The sequence below is a fragment of the Natrix helvetica genome, assembly GCF_964273705.1.
Source record: "Natrix helvetica genome assembly, chromosome: 3".
Classification (NCBI taxonomy): Eukaryota; Metazoa; Chordata; class Lepidosauria; order Squamata; family Natricidae; genus Natrix; species Natrix helvetica.
In genome coordinates, this window is record NC_138549.1 from 107680282 (window position 1) to 107693876 (window position 13595).

General features: G+C 34.1%; 1 protein-coding gene across 9 annotated transcripts in view; it reads left to right on the forward strand.

Annotated features, from left to right (window-relative positions):
* DAB1 (DAB adaptor protein 1) overlaps window positions 1–13595 on the forward strand; it is a 771291-nt gene that overhangs the window by 709278 nt on the left and 48418 nt on the right. For 8 of the 9 annotated variants that reach the window (XM_081946493.1, XM_081946496.1, XM_081946500.1 and 5 more), the window contains 2 exons: window positions 930–995; window positions 6377–6436. In XM_081946493.1, the coding sequence (XP_081802619.1) occupies window positions 930–995; window positions 6377–6436 (126 nt within the window). The remainder of the gene's footprint in view (window positions 1–929; window positions 996–6376; window positions 6437–13595) is intronic. The other variant, XM_081946501.1, reaches the window with a different exon arrangement.

Consider the following 13595-nt stretch of genomic DNA (forward strand, 5'->3'; position numbering starts at 1 on the left):
CATCATCCAAAGAAGATGTTTTAAAAACTAATTGTAGTAATTAAAAGATCGATAAATTCAATTCCATGGACAAAGACAGCAAAAAAATTCTAGAAAATATGGAAAACTATACAAGAGATTTTCCCCTCTGCCAGTTATAAGATTGTTCTCCTCACTCTATTTATTTATTTATTTTTCAGAACATTTTGTACCAATTCTTGGTATAAATTAAAATTTTGCTAGTTGAATTTAGGCCCTAGAAATCAGTCACCTGACTTGCAATGCTGAGTTATAATGTTAGTTTGGGAAGTGTGTATGTGTTAGGTTTAACCTGATGTGTAAAATCTTCCATTATGGCTTTGCATTCAGTGAGTGCCATGTCTATGGATCATTTCAAGATAAAAGAAACTATAGAAATATGTAAGAAGAAAGAAGTGGTTTTTAAAATACAGTATAGGAAAATTGTCTTTCCAAGAAAATGGAAAAATATGTAGATGATTATGTTAATTAGAATTAGTATCAATATTGATATAGTTCTCTGTGATGTTATTCTCATATAACATCTTCAGAATCAGGATAGAAACCAGGCACTTAAACTCATTGCTGAAGTCCATGTTCCCTGCTTTTCTTAAATAAGATTAAAAGTACTATAAGGAATACATAAGCTCCTTTGGAAACAAAGTTGAACTCTCTTCATAACTCTGTTGAGGAGACAGCAGGAAATTTCTTCAATGACAATTAGTGAAGTTTCACATCTCCTTTATTTCTGTTCTGTAAAAGAAAGTCGCATTTTTGGGGAGTCTTTTTTAGAAAAAAAGAAAGTTCATCTTTTGTCAACCTATACTGCTGTTCCTTTACTGCTGATGGTTATTTCTTCTAAAGTTCAAAACTGCCTTTTTCTCCTTTCTTTTTCACCTCTGACCTTTCTTCTTTTGCTGCTGATGTAATAGTACATTGTGTTTGAGGCTGGACATGAGCCAATTCGTGAGCCTGAAACAGAAGAAAACATTTATCAGGTATAAAATTTGTACATTTGTGTTCTTGTTCCTTCCAGTAATCATCAAGCATATTTTGTAAAGTAAAATACGTAAAGTTCCTTTTAAGCTCATTTATTTTTCCTAAAGTCATAGATAAAGTTTCATACTTGTACAGGTTTTGGATTTAGTTTGTAGAGTGCAGGTAGTCCTCAACCTACGACCTCAATTGAGCCCAACATTTCTGTTGCTGAGGGAGACAGTTGTTAAGTGAGTTTTGCCCCATTTTATGACCTTTCTTGCCACAGTTGTTAAATGAATCACTGCAGTTATTAAGTTAGTACCACGGTTATAAAGTGAATGCAGCCTTCCCATTGACTTTGCTTGTCAGAAGTCACAAAAGGTGATCACGTGACACCCCCCCACCCCCAGGACATTTCAACTGTCATAAATATGAGCCAGTTGCCAAGTGTTCAAATTTTGATCATGTGACTATGGAGATGCTGCAATGTTCATAAGGGTGGAAAAGGCAACTTTTTCATGTCACTTTTTCAGGGCTGTTGTAACATCAACCAGTCACTAGATGAATGGTTGTAAGTTGAGGACTATTTGTTTCATTTAGGATGTATTTTTACTTCAGTACACACACACACACACACACACACACACACACAGAGAGAGAGAGAGAGAGAGAGAGAGAGAGAGATTGCCAAATTGACCCATGGTTGTTGGAATCCACTTTATATCCATAATTACCTAAAATTATTTTGACTTAACCAGATTTAGAGTTGCAGTATGTTCTTTTAACAGAATTAAGAATGAGTACAAAATTCTATTTCTGAATTCTGGGTACAATTATCATTTTGGAAACCCTATATAATACTACCGGTAACAGATTTTCTTAATCATAAGAAGTACAGGCTTTCAGGGAAGTTTATTTGTTGTATAATACATTTTCTTTGCTACAAGAATTACTATTGCCTTTTTATATTTGATTGTTTACCAGTTATGCAGTAACATTTGTTATGATTTTATTTATTTGGTTATATGTGTTAATGAAATGTTTATAAAGTGGCTTAGAAATCTTTCTCGTACAACACCCACCTAAAGGAGCCTGGCAACCACCTTAGTCCAAAGTTTGGGGAGGAACCAGTTTCTCAATACCCATCTAAAGACTGATAATAATTTCTTTTATTGTGTTCATCCAGTTTTACCTGATTCTTTCTCTGTTTCCCACATCATTGCCATCCATAATAGTTTTTTTCTAGTTCATAATTCCTTTGCATCTTATTTGAAATTTATGAATTTCTATTCACCAGTTATCACCTCACAGAAATAATCTGCCTTTTATTTGGCCTTGATCAATTGATCAATCACAACCTATCATACTCTTAGGAACAGCCTCCAAATCCATTATTTGACATAGATTTTTGTCTCTTTGTCATTGTCTAGCTTTCACCACCATATCTTATTTCCAGTAAAAAGACAATTGTTTTAACTGTTCTGACCTTGACAATCATAAAAATATTAACATTCTTCATGATACTGTTTAGGTATAGTCATTGCTTTCCTTCCTAGAATAAATCTTTACTTGTTCAGAATATTTTCTTACTTTATTTCTGAAATCAAACTATCTATTACCTTTGCTTCATTATCAATCCTAGGTTCACTAAATGTATTTGCGGGCATAATCTTGGCTTTTTAAAAAAATGTAACATTCACCCAGATTTTTTACTTTCAAAATAAACTCTTATGCCTTTACTATGTTAACCTAACAAGTAATATCTGAGATTGTTAGCAGTTCCACTTCTCGATTTTTATTCCATCTGACACCTCTTCTAATCCTTCTAATTCTATAATGTATTTGCTGTTCGGGAGAAACCAATGATAGCACTATGTACCCCTTGTCATCCTTTCATCTTTCCTTGAACCACTATTTCTCCAAATTCAGTTATTTCATTCTTCATTGTAAAAAGTGAAGTGATCTTCATTGGGTGCTGATCTGCTTCCTCATCTAGTTTAAAGTGTTGGTTATGGCGTTTAAAGTCCTAGATGGTATGGGGCCAAGTTATCTGCGAAACCTTCTTGCCCCCATTACATCAGCCTGCCAAGAGTTGTTCGGAGGGTGAGATGGGGGACCTCTAAATTTGATAAATAAAATAAATTCATTGTACTGTTTTTTAAATTGATCTTACATTCTTGTCCTTCAATCTACATTTTACAGATCTGTAGTCTATTCCACAATTTCTACTTGAGTGGATTTTGGCTCATGGATTGCATTTCTCCATCTTCTTTTTTTGTATTATGTGGTCAAGTTATTTCTGATTGTACATTCAGTTATACCCGTATGTAGACTCTCAGTTTATGCTCCTGAAACTAACGTTGGAAATGCCCTTTTTGCAAAACTACTGTATAGCTTATCTTCTTCATTTCATTTCCTACAACATATTTCTTTCATACGCCATCTATAATTTCTAGTGCCTCTACTTACCTCTACTTATGTTTAAATTATATCACTCATTAGCAGTACTATATGTTGCTAACGTTGTAATAGCACCCTTGAAATTTAGTATGTAATCATCTGATTTGAATAACCTATTCTATTTAACATAAATGCGCTCGTTTGCTTTTAATGTAGTAGGTTTCATTTCAATTTTTCTTGGTTCATGGTTCTTACATTTCTGGTCCAAACTGCACGTACCCTTATAAAATGAGATTCCCCACCCCCAACATTGGCACTCTCGATTGTCAACTTTATTTGAAGTCTTAATCTGCACAAAGAATGTCAGAATTCTTCCCCAGTAACTAGAGGAGTAATGTCTAACCTCGTGTCTCATCCTCTAATGTCAGCTTCTCTAAATGTTTCAGCTCAACGTGGTTCTTTTGATAACAATGTAGAAGTAGCTTTCCATTGCCTTACAATTTTTTGTATGCAGGTACAGTCTCCATGGGTCAATTTCCTACATACTTGCAGAGCCCCTTCTGGCTTCAGAACCTGTTGTGAATTATCGTTGATGTAAAAAGCCTAACATTAACATCACTTTTCCCCTTTTGAACTTACCAGCAAAGATAGTCCTACCAAGAACTATCATTCCTACTAGCATCATTCTCTTGGTCCCCAAAACTACCTTTCCTTTCTGCAGTATCAAGGTGATAATCTCCAGGAATCTTTTTCTAGAGAAATTATTTTTTTTATTTTTTTAAAGTGTTAGAATTTGTCCATATAGTCAGTTTTAAATAAAGAGTTTTCTCTTTGTCTCATGCTTTTATGATTGGGGACATAAGAATAGATATTAGCCAATTTAACAAAGTCACTTTGAATCACTGAGTCACTTTGCATTATTAGTATAAAATATATATGGTTGTAGGAATAAGCAAGTCTGTAATCATGCATTTTTACTGCATTATGTCAAGTTAAAGCTAGCAGTAGTTAATACATCCTGGGCAAGTTGTAATAAATGCAATTGTAGAACTGACTAAATTTTCAATGCTGTGGATATTTGGGGGCATTTTATTTTCCATTTCTGTGATGATTTTTATTCATTTTTACATCATATTTTTATTTTATAATTATCTTATGCGTTGATAAAATACCAGTAAATTTACAACATTTGGTCACTTATAGCTAATTTTCCTTTCCTTCAGTTAAGCACCCAATTAATAAATGCGAATGAATGCCTTTAGAATTGAGATAAAAATCTGAATAGAAAAAAAACCTTTTCATTTTGTAAGGAACTCAAAAGATAGAGAGCAAAATTACTAAATATGGTCATAAGTGAGTCAAAAATATCTCATCTTAAGAACGAAAAGGCAAAGTAGAAATGTACCATAGCACTTACGATCCAGTCTTCCATGACAAAGTGGCTATCAATGCTGTGAGTGTTATAAAATGTTGACAGTCGAATAAGAAATTTCCTTTCTGCTTTCAAACAATCTGAAAAGAACTTATTATTTATAAACTGATAATACAAATAGTGTATAATAACTTTGTTCTTGAACAGTATAAGCTAAAGCTGGTACTTGCATTGGGCTACTGTGTCCAGTAGATATTATAATTCTAAAGCATCTGTAATCTGTAAAATTATAATCTGAGAAATTTTGATGAAATGTACAATAGAAATAAGGAAAGTATTTGAAATACAAATGTTTAAAATGAGATATTCTGCATCTTTTGAATGACTAGGTGAAAACTTCCATATATTCTTATATTTGACTTTTCTGCTATTACCAATAGATAATAACATTTTCCAGTTCTCAGGTTAAGAACAATCGAATGTCTTGATTATTTTCGTCTCTTAATGTTGTATACATTTTTTTTCTCATAATTTAGAAGGTGTATTCATAAAACACAATTCACCTCAACTAGGCATTGAATTCTGTTTCAGATATACACATACAGTCTATCGCACCAGATTATTATAGTGGTATATACTGTCTGCATTATAGTATAGGCATAAAGTAATATAAAATCCTCTCATACAATAACATGATATGTACTCATAACACTAAATAAAAAGTCTCCACATCGGATAGTTAAACCTTTATTGGATTATATATTCAAATAAATAACATACCTGCTAAGTAATAAAAAAAGATTACATGGAACTTGATTAAATTAAAACATAATTAATTATTTCAGAAAAAAGTGAGATGAGACAAATGTAATGCTGCCAATACAAATAAAGTCTAACAAGATATTAAAGAAACTAAACTAGCACCAATAAATAAAACTTAATTTCTAGAAAGTATTAGGCTACAAATGAATACATTGCAACAGAAAAGAGCGATTGGAACCAAATGGAATAAGGATTCATTGGAAGGACATCAAGAAAATGTACAAGTTTCAAAAACATATCTTTTATTGATTCCACCAAAGTTCTTTAATTATTCATCCTCAAATGGGGAAGAAAAACCACTTCTAATGAGTACAGAGCAGATGTGAACAAAATAAAAGACTCAGATCTCTTCTACAAAGAACTAATTGGACAGTCATTGGTACCTACAATTAGAAGCTTCACATATTGCTCAAATCCTTTCTCTTCCCAAATAATAAATTAGAGTAACAAATTTGGATTGGGACTAGATGCGCAAACTATACATGGAAAAAATATAAGAAATAGTACAATATTACAAGATACTAATTTTGCTTCCGTGCAAACTTTCAGATTTGTTGTGAATGAGTCCTTTTTTAAATTTAAACCTAGGGTATTAGATAGTAAACTCATATGTCCATGATAATATAGGCTAGTATAAGGACAAAGTGGAATTCCAAGAACTATGGAAAAAGGACTTTCATCTCATTCATGATAAAAATGTGTCAGTTTCAGATTACAGAGTCATATACTGTATATCATCCATTAAACTTCCAATAAGAGCTTCTAGTACTTTTCAAGTTGATCCTAATTACATTTTTCTTTCCACAGGTTCCTACTAGCCAAAAGAAAGAAGGTGTTTATGATGTGCCAAAAAGTCAACCTGTAAGTGTAAGTATATAATATATTTACAGATGAAACCTTTGTTTTCTCCAAATTTTAAATTTTCAAAAATTACTCTAGCAGAGTTATCACACTCAGGCTTAAAACACCTCTGCAGCACTTCCTTATTTATATAAACCATATTTACTTTAAGTGTACAGAAGAATATCTATCCCAACAATTGATTTATATGCATCTTACTTTTTTGGATGAGCAGGGCAGGGAGACTATTGTTGCATATACTTTTTAAAATAAAATTGGAATGAGAAATGGATCGAGGAATAAGGGATGTGGACGGATCATATGATCTCATCATTTTTTTAATGAATCTGCCTTCCCAAAGCTGAGAAGTTATTTAGAAATTATTCAGATGTAGATGTAGGATGTTATAAATATTCAGTTTGATCCAGATGTAGTTTAAAATGACACACAATGAAGGATACTATGCAGTGGGGGCCCAGTCTAGAAGGGCCCTATGCAAAGAGAGAGAAAAGGCATAGCCCCTTTTAAAGTTTTTTTAAAAAATCTATTTCCTCTGGGGGAGAAAACATTAAACATATTTCTGATGGTGGGGTATCTTTTTTCTCCCCAGTACATAAAGGAAGAGGACGAAGAGTGTATAAGCATATCTTCCTCGTGTTTTGTCCTACACCCAATTAGGTTACTAGTAGTTACTTTTAAACAAATTAGTAATAGAAGGAGAAAGAGTAGGGGACAGAGATAGACTTGCCCTTAAAATACAGTCTTATATAAACACTTAACTGGTATTAAAGTTCATTCTAAATCCTGTTGCATAGAATATTTAAGACAAATGATAAAATGTGGATGATGACATCATCATGCAACTACCTTGATTTTCATACTGCTATTAGACAATGAGATAGAAACACGTAAGACCATCATCTACATAATAATATTGCTGGTTGTAACATTGCTACAGTGTCCTGTAGATGTACCATTTTTGTCTAGTAGATGCATTGAAATTAATGGGATGAGTTAGTCCATCTGTTCAATTGATTTCATTATGCCTAATGTAGATCTAGTTTAGTATGTTCTGAGCTTAATAAATGTTCATATTGTCAGAAATTAAGAGAAATGTTTTGAAAGAAAGATTATAAGAGAAAATCAAACACAAATCAAATCATTGATATTTTCTCCACAAATTATTAAGAAAAGGAAAGAAAATGAAGCATGCACTAATTACACACAATGCAAACAGGTTTATTTGTATTCATTTTTCGCTATTTTTTTCTCTATTGGTCAATTCTTTAAAATTCAATTTGTGTCCGGATTACCCAGTGTACTTCTGTCTCATTTACATATCCAAAGATACTTACTTAAATAGTAGATCTTCTTGTCCCTATGAATCTCTAAATAACTTTACCTGAATAACTTAATCAGTAGAAAATTGTTTCCTTATTCCCTCCTTTTAATGCATTGTACCTTATAATAGGGCAGCTGATTTAAGATAGTATTTGTTTTCATTTTGAGTAAAGTTGGCATTGGCAAAGCTATTTTCTTGTTCTGTCGCTGAATGTCAAAATTAATGTGCTATGAAAATGAATTTAACAACTGCAAACATTTGTATACTAGAAAATGGATGTGTTGTCTGTACTGGCTCTAGATTAGGCAACTTTAAGCTGTTCCTGAAAATTTTCCTGTTGTGTTTATGTTCAGTCTTCCTTAATCTTTTGACCCTCACCTTCAACCCAAATTTTCCCCAACTGCTGGCACCCAGATGTGTGAACTTCATTTTTCAAAATTCCCAGCCAAAATCTGGGACTTGATGTCCAAGATACATGAAGGGCACCAGATCAAGGAATGATGCTTAGATAAAACTTCCCACTCTTCAAATACATGTGAGCAAATGAAATAAAGTGGATTTCACCAAATGACATCTTTCAATATTTTGCAAATCTTCTGAATAATGCAATTCTACCTTGTGAAATTAAAACTTGCTGAAGTACAAGCTTCTTAATGAGCTGTTTCTCATATTTTCTCTAAAGCCTTCCTATTATACACACATGTCAGGTTTTGCTTGTCATTGGATTTTAGCAACAGGAGGCAAACCACAAATACCTTTTACTAAGCCTGTCAGTCAAGAAACAATAAAACCTAATCTTCCCATCAACATGTCCAAATTATCTGTTTACAATTTTATGAAAGCTTTCAAATGACTCGCAGTGCTATATTAAGATCTATCCATTCCCCATTTTCCTGATTCAGTTTTGCTTGCAGTTGATTAATCATATATTCCTACAAAGAGAAGGTTACCTCTGTCTGCAAATGAATATATTTGGACTCAAGACACACTAATTTTGATTTTAATGGGTATAGGTCCTCTGAAAGACTTCTGTCAATCTAGATTTTCCTTGGTAATAGAGTACTATTAACTGCACATTCAAACACATTTCCACGCATTTAAAAACAAAAATGCATTATAGAACAAGTGAGGAATATGCAACCTTTCTAATATAGTTGAACCATAGGTCTCATCAACCGAGTCAACATAACCAAGGATGAAAGATGTTATGAATTGCAATGTATCATCCTCACAAATGCCATAGGTTGCTTATCTCTATGGCAAAGATGGATTCATCTTTGACCCAGTTATGGCTGATACCAGTCGAATGGTTTAAGAGTAGTACAGTTTTATTCAGAGAGCATAATGTCTTAAATAACAGTACATGAATTCTAAAGGTAAGTTGTTTATTATTTATGGTTCAATACACAGTGTTGCACAAGGCCACTTTTTAAAACAACAGCAGCATTTTAATAGAGAGAAAGCAGACCTTTGTTAACCAGTCAGAAAGCAGCTAAGCTTTTCATCCTATATTATTATATATTTTCACTGAATGTCACTAGGTGATCTCTATCACAGGTATCTCATTTGTGTTTGACTGCTTGTACTCCCTTGTCATATTTTAAGTTTACCTTGCTTTTCTTTTCCTATATCTTCGAAAGTAGCATCCAGATGGCATTCAGAGTAGCATCTGCATGCATTGCCCTCCAGCAATATAAACAACTTGCTTAAGCCAGCCAGGAAACCTATTCCACACTCCATACAGATATTTTATCATCCCATTAGTAATGCATTTATTTTTCTTGGGAATTTCTATAACATTTGTTGGATGACTATTCTATGAATGTGATAATTCCCAGCTGAAAAACTTACACAAAGAAAGAAAAATATTTTTTACAACATTTGCTCCCTCTTTCATTTTAATTTCTAAGAGCAAAAAAATGGCCTTTAAACATTTATCCTTTCCTATCTTTCTTCATCACACTTTGTTTATCAGCAGCAGCCAATGTTATTGGAAGGGGACATGCAGCATGAAGATGTGAAGGCATAAAATAAGTGAAGTTAAGGAGAAATACTTATCACAGGCTTCTTGGCTTTAATAAAACCCCTGGAAGAAGCCAAATATCTAATATTATTCTTGAAGACAACTTCAAGCTGCCCTTTGTCCAGGATGAAGAATGCAGAAGGATGAGCTATTATAGCTATTTAAGGGATTACCTTGGTCATCCCAAACATTCTAATAGCATCATCATGCTCTAGGTCCCATAGATTAAAAAAATGCCACCTGATGGGACCCAAGAAGTAGAATTTATCTGTCATGGTAGCTGCTCTTTGGAATAGTGTTTTCTCTAAAATGGGTATGGCCCCCAACCTGGGCCTTTATAAATAAGCCATCTCTCTCCAGATGGACCTCTTTTGTGGGTCTTTTGAACTATTCTTGGCTTTTTCTCCAGACCTTATTTTTTGGGTGGCATCAATATCTTTGTGTAAGAATTCAAAATGGCATTTGAATTCCATAAATAAACACGTGTTGCACAAATCATTCACATGCATTCTCTAGTGAATGAAAAAAGGATCCAACTAACTTAAGTTAGTTAACTCTTAACTCTTTTTTAATCTTTGAAAAGACATGGCTTTTCATGCATACATTGGGATAGGGAAAGAATAAGAAGAGGAAAGTGTTGTTGGTTGTGTGGGTGTGCCTACATATTTTTGTAGAGCACCTTTATCAATTTATTTGTATGGACACAATGAGGCTGACACATATATTGGAATTTGACCCTATTAAAAACTATAGCCTTAATCGGGACAGATTGCCATTTGGACTAGTGGGAGGGGGAAAAAAGTGTCTATCTAGCCAAATTTATTTAAAAGTTTAAAATCATAGTTCTGAACTTTCATTTATATTGATAAACCCAACTATGCAATTCTTGCTTGGCCAATGAAGTACATTTTCAGTAATAAGCCAAAAGAAAAGGCAGGAGTGACCAACATTTAACAAGCAGAAACTGTGTTAGAATGAGGTGTATATTCACATTTCCATAAGGTATGAATGACTTGTCTGCGGCTAAACCTTTACTAATACACTCCTTCCTTCTTTCCTTCCTTCCTTCCTTCCTTCCTTCCTTCCTTCCTTCCTTCCTAATGAAAGTAGTGTGGTGTCTCTCTTTGAAAATAGAACAATAATAATTTTAGTCACATTTTTCTATTCATAATTAAAATTTATCTCAGATCAAAACTTTGTTCCTATATTGCATATTTCTCAAAACCACTTGGTAAGCATGCTTGTCTGTATGTTTGCAATATACATGTATTATGATTAGTTATCCTGAATTATTATTTCTAATTTATTTATTTATTAGAAGGTTTTGCCATCTGCAACTAAAGTATCTGATTGGTGTTCAGAAATAATGTTCTATGCAAAATTAAATTACAGATAGTTCTTGATTTATGACCCCAGTTAAACCTGGAAATATGGTTGTAAATTGTTGCAGTCGCTATATCAGTTGCCCACATGATCACATTGTTAACAAGCACAATCCCGGCTTTTCCCATTGCAATCGTTAAGTGACTGAATGGATTGTTAAGTAGAGCATGGGGTGCCTAGGCATGGGGGAGGCCCTGGGAGCCCTGGCAAGGGCCCAGGCTCACACTGCAACACCTCCTCAGCTCACATGTGTCCTGCACTAGGCCTCCTAGGAACTCTCCCACCCTCTGAAGCACATCATAACTTCTGGTACTGGTCATAAATCGATTCAGCACTGTCATAATCTTAAATGGTCATTGAACAAACAGTGGTAAGTCGAGGACTGTATATCACAAAAATAGCTGGTGACATTGCATTTCTACCAAAAGTATTGAATAGAATGCACAGTCATTCTGTCAATAATCCAGGAAGAGCCAAACCATTTCAGTGCAAAATGAGATCACTAAAATGCCATTTTAAAAAAATACACACAGAAGTGCTTTAAAAATAATAAAGATCATGGGCATACAATTAAATTTAATTCCATGTATTTATCTTGTGGAGTTTAGAAGGAGAATAGTATATTTCTAAGACTGAGATGCTGACCATAACATCAGATATAGAAAGTGTAGTTGAACCATATCCGTGCATTGTGATAATCAGTTATTTTTAAAATATGTTATCAAGACATTTAGTGACACTGCTAAAAAGCAAATGTCACTGTTGCCATTACCTTTATCTCTAAAATATTCATTGTATTCCCAGGTTGACGATGAACTTATTTAAATGCAGATATGCTTGACCTGAGTATTCTGCCTCTGAAAACTGGAAGAAGTAATTAATGATAGAGATTGATTAATATATGCTTTATTTTATTTAAATTGGCAAGTAAAAGAAATGACCTGGCTCATTCCATTGCTTTTTGAACTGAAATCCTGGAACACAGTTCAAAGGCCTTCTGTTTTTTAAACCAGAGAACACTGTGCATCCCTGGTTATCCAGATTCATTAACTGGCTTCTTAATGCTATTGTTGTTCAGGAAATTAACATTGCTATACCCTTCTGAAGCGTCTCCTTCCTTCTTTTTTACAACTCTGGCCATTTCAAATTTTGATGTCAATATGACCATCTTGTGTTGTATTGCAGAATTTGTTCACCAGTGTCTTTCCTTCCTTCCATCAATATGTTTAGCAGTTCTGAATCAACTAAGTATCTGAAGATTAAAGACCATTTATTGCCATGTGGATACTGCTTCACATAGAAACGTGGCGTAGGAAGAAGAGGCACAAAATGTAAGAGCAAGGGAGGGACAGTAGATGAAACAATTTATGATACAGGAAAAATAAAGACACAACAGGCAGTAAAGCCAAGTATCGCATAGACTAATTCTTCCACTTCACGTGATAAAAGCCTCAAATTGCTGTTTGAACCATCTTGTAATAATGGATATATTTGGAAAAGAGAGCATCAGTCCAAATTGTAATGAGGACAACTATCTGTTCTGAATAAGAACAATGGATAAAACTCCATGAGCATAGCAGTTCAGAAAGACAGGCCACTCTTCATAAACAATTAGTTTTTGTATCTACCGTACAGTGTGTTTTCTTTCCATTTTTCTTTCTTTCTAGATTTGCCGAGAAAGATAGGAAATTATAACACACATCATTCTTTAGTTTTACAGAGCTTTGAAGGGATAATTATCTTTAACAGAGCATTATGTCAACTACTGAAATAGATCTTCTATCTATTGTCTTATCTTATTCTTATTATATTATTATTTTATTATATGATTATAAAAAGGCTGTGTGTACATATGTTCCAGCATAACTCTGGAGCGCCTCAAGCAATTTCAACCAAACTTGGTACACAGATGACTTATCCTCTAGACACAAATATAGGGGAGGGGGTAAGATACCCCTGGTGTGCGTCTGTGTGTTCCAGCATAACCCTGGAATACCTGGCCTGTTAAGGAGAACGAGTGCAGCATCCTAGAGTGACAATTGTTTGTGATGTCAGTTCCTTCGCAGCTTCCTCTGGAAAGCCAGCCCTGACGTTTGCCTTCCAGTAGACCAATGGGGAAGCGCCTGATGGATTTGGGGCAAAGTTCCAGGATCGTAGACAGGGCTGGAAAGAGGAGCATATGGGAGGGGGAAGGGAGAGGGCAGGGATGATGGGCATGGGGGTAGGGGGAAGAAAGGCCCCTCTCAATGGCTCCAATACCTGTTGTTTTCATATCATGCTTTCAAAGAGTGAAACAGCTGCAGTTATTTTGATGCTTCCTTATTGCAGCCTATGAAAAAATATTTCACTGAGCAGGTTAAAAATGTTTCATTATCTAGTCAGCTTAGTCATGGGAAAACTATCATTGTGGAAATATTACAGAGATCAGAATTCAGAGA